Raw genomic sequence first — 1,156 nt, 5'->3', positions numbered from 1 at the left:
GATCCAGTGATGTTACGCCGCTGTTCAGTGCGGCATCCTGGTAACTGATCACTTCTTGATCGGCACGAATATCATACATTTTGCACGTGCAGTCATCCGAGCCAGTGATAATTGCATTGGCACTAGGGTAGAACTGAAGAAAGAGGAAGTTTGGTGAATCCATTTCCATGTATGTGCTTTGATCTTAAATTAAATCGGAAAGACTCAAATCTTTGAAACTGTTAGAAGGTTAGCATAATCAGTGAGGAAGCCAAAAAATAACTGTGATTTTTCCCATGTTTAACTCACTGAAATGGCGTTGATGTCACTCGTGTGACCCTGGAAGGTTTGCTTGCACTGGCCATCCCTGATGTCCCACAGCTTGGCCAGAGAGTCGCAAGCACCAGAAACAAAGGAGTTCATGTCCGGAGACAGAGACAGACACATGCAATCACCAACATGGTTCAGGAAAACAGTCTTCTGCTTTCCAGTCTCCAAATCCCACAATGCACTGGCAGAAAAATGGGAGGGAAATTAACAAAACTGTAACAAAAGACAATGAGTGGTGCTTTCTGGTTGGTCTCAATAGGCAGTTGCTGGTCCCTAGACGTTTATGGGATTTTTTTAGACGTTTATGGGATTTATGCTTTACTAGACTGCAAGTAACTTAATATAAAGTAAAAGCACAACTCTTCTCAACAAGCTGCATAGCATTGTGAAAAATCTCCAACCTTACCTAATAATAATGGAGATGCTTGCTGTACTTCTAGTCTAGCTAGACTTTGTGAGATGACAGTGGCACCATTTAACTTACATTTTTAGTTGAAGGTATTTTTTTAATGGATATGTTAATCAATTTCTTGGCTAAAAGAAAGTTGTAGCACATTATTCCCTGATAAACCTAAACACAAGTATGCTATGATGTTCAATTTGCATGTGAGTATCATCCAGTTATTTTTGTATTTTAATACAATATTTATTATTTGGCAGGTTGATCAAATAATGAGTCCAGAAAGTGATAAAAATTGAAGAAAAAATTAAATAGATACATAATGATTGCGTCTGCTACTTTTATCGTACTGGAAATCAAGTTGAGCACATTGCATCGTTTTTCACGTGATGTGTGTGTATGTTTTTTTTATATTGCACGTTTTAGCAAATATAGCTTGCAAACTAT

The 1,156-nt window shown here is 37.9% G+C and overlaps 1 protein-coding gene across 1 annotated transcript in view; it reads right to left on the bottom strand.

The window, feature by feature from the left end:
- Window position 1: 1 nt before the first annotated feature.
- Window positions 2-1,156, bottom strand: part of LOC107576905 (guanine nucleotide-binding protein G(I)/G(S)/G(T) subunit beta-3-like) — a gene marked incomplete at its 3' end in the record, with an annotated part of 10,925 nt that continues 9,770 nt past the window's right edge. Inside the window, exons 3-4 of the mRNA XM_016263026.1 lie at window positions 289-490; window positions 2-133 (exon numbers count right to left, since the gene is read on the bottom strand). Coding sequence (XP_016118512.1) covers window positions 2-133; window positions 289-490 — 334 coding nt within the window. The remainder of the gene's footprint in view (window positions 134-288; window positions 491-1,156) is intronic.

Source organism: Sinocyclocheilus grahami, unplaced genomic scaffold (assembly GCF_001515645.1).
Source record: "Sinocyclocheilus grahami isolate Dianchi unplaced genomic scaffold, SAMN03320097.WGS_v1.1 scaffold4602.1, whole genome shotgun sequence".
NCBI lineage: Eukaryota > Metazoa > Chordata > Actinopteri > Cypriniformes > Cyprinidae > Sinocyclocheilus > Sinocyclocheilus grahami.
Note: the sequence above shows the minus strand (reverse complement) of the source record. Positions and strands in the feature narration are given on the sequence as shown.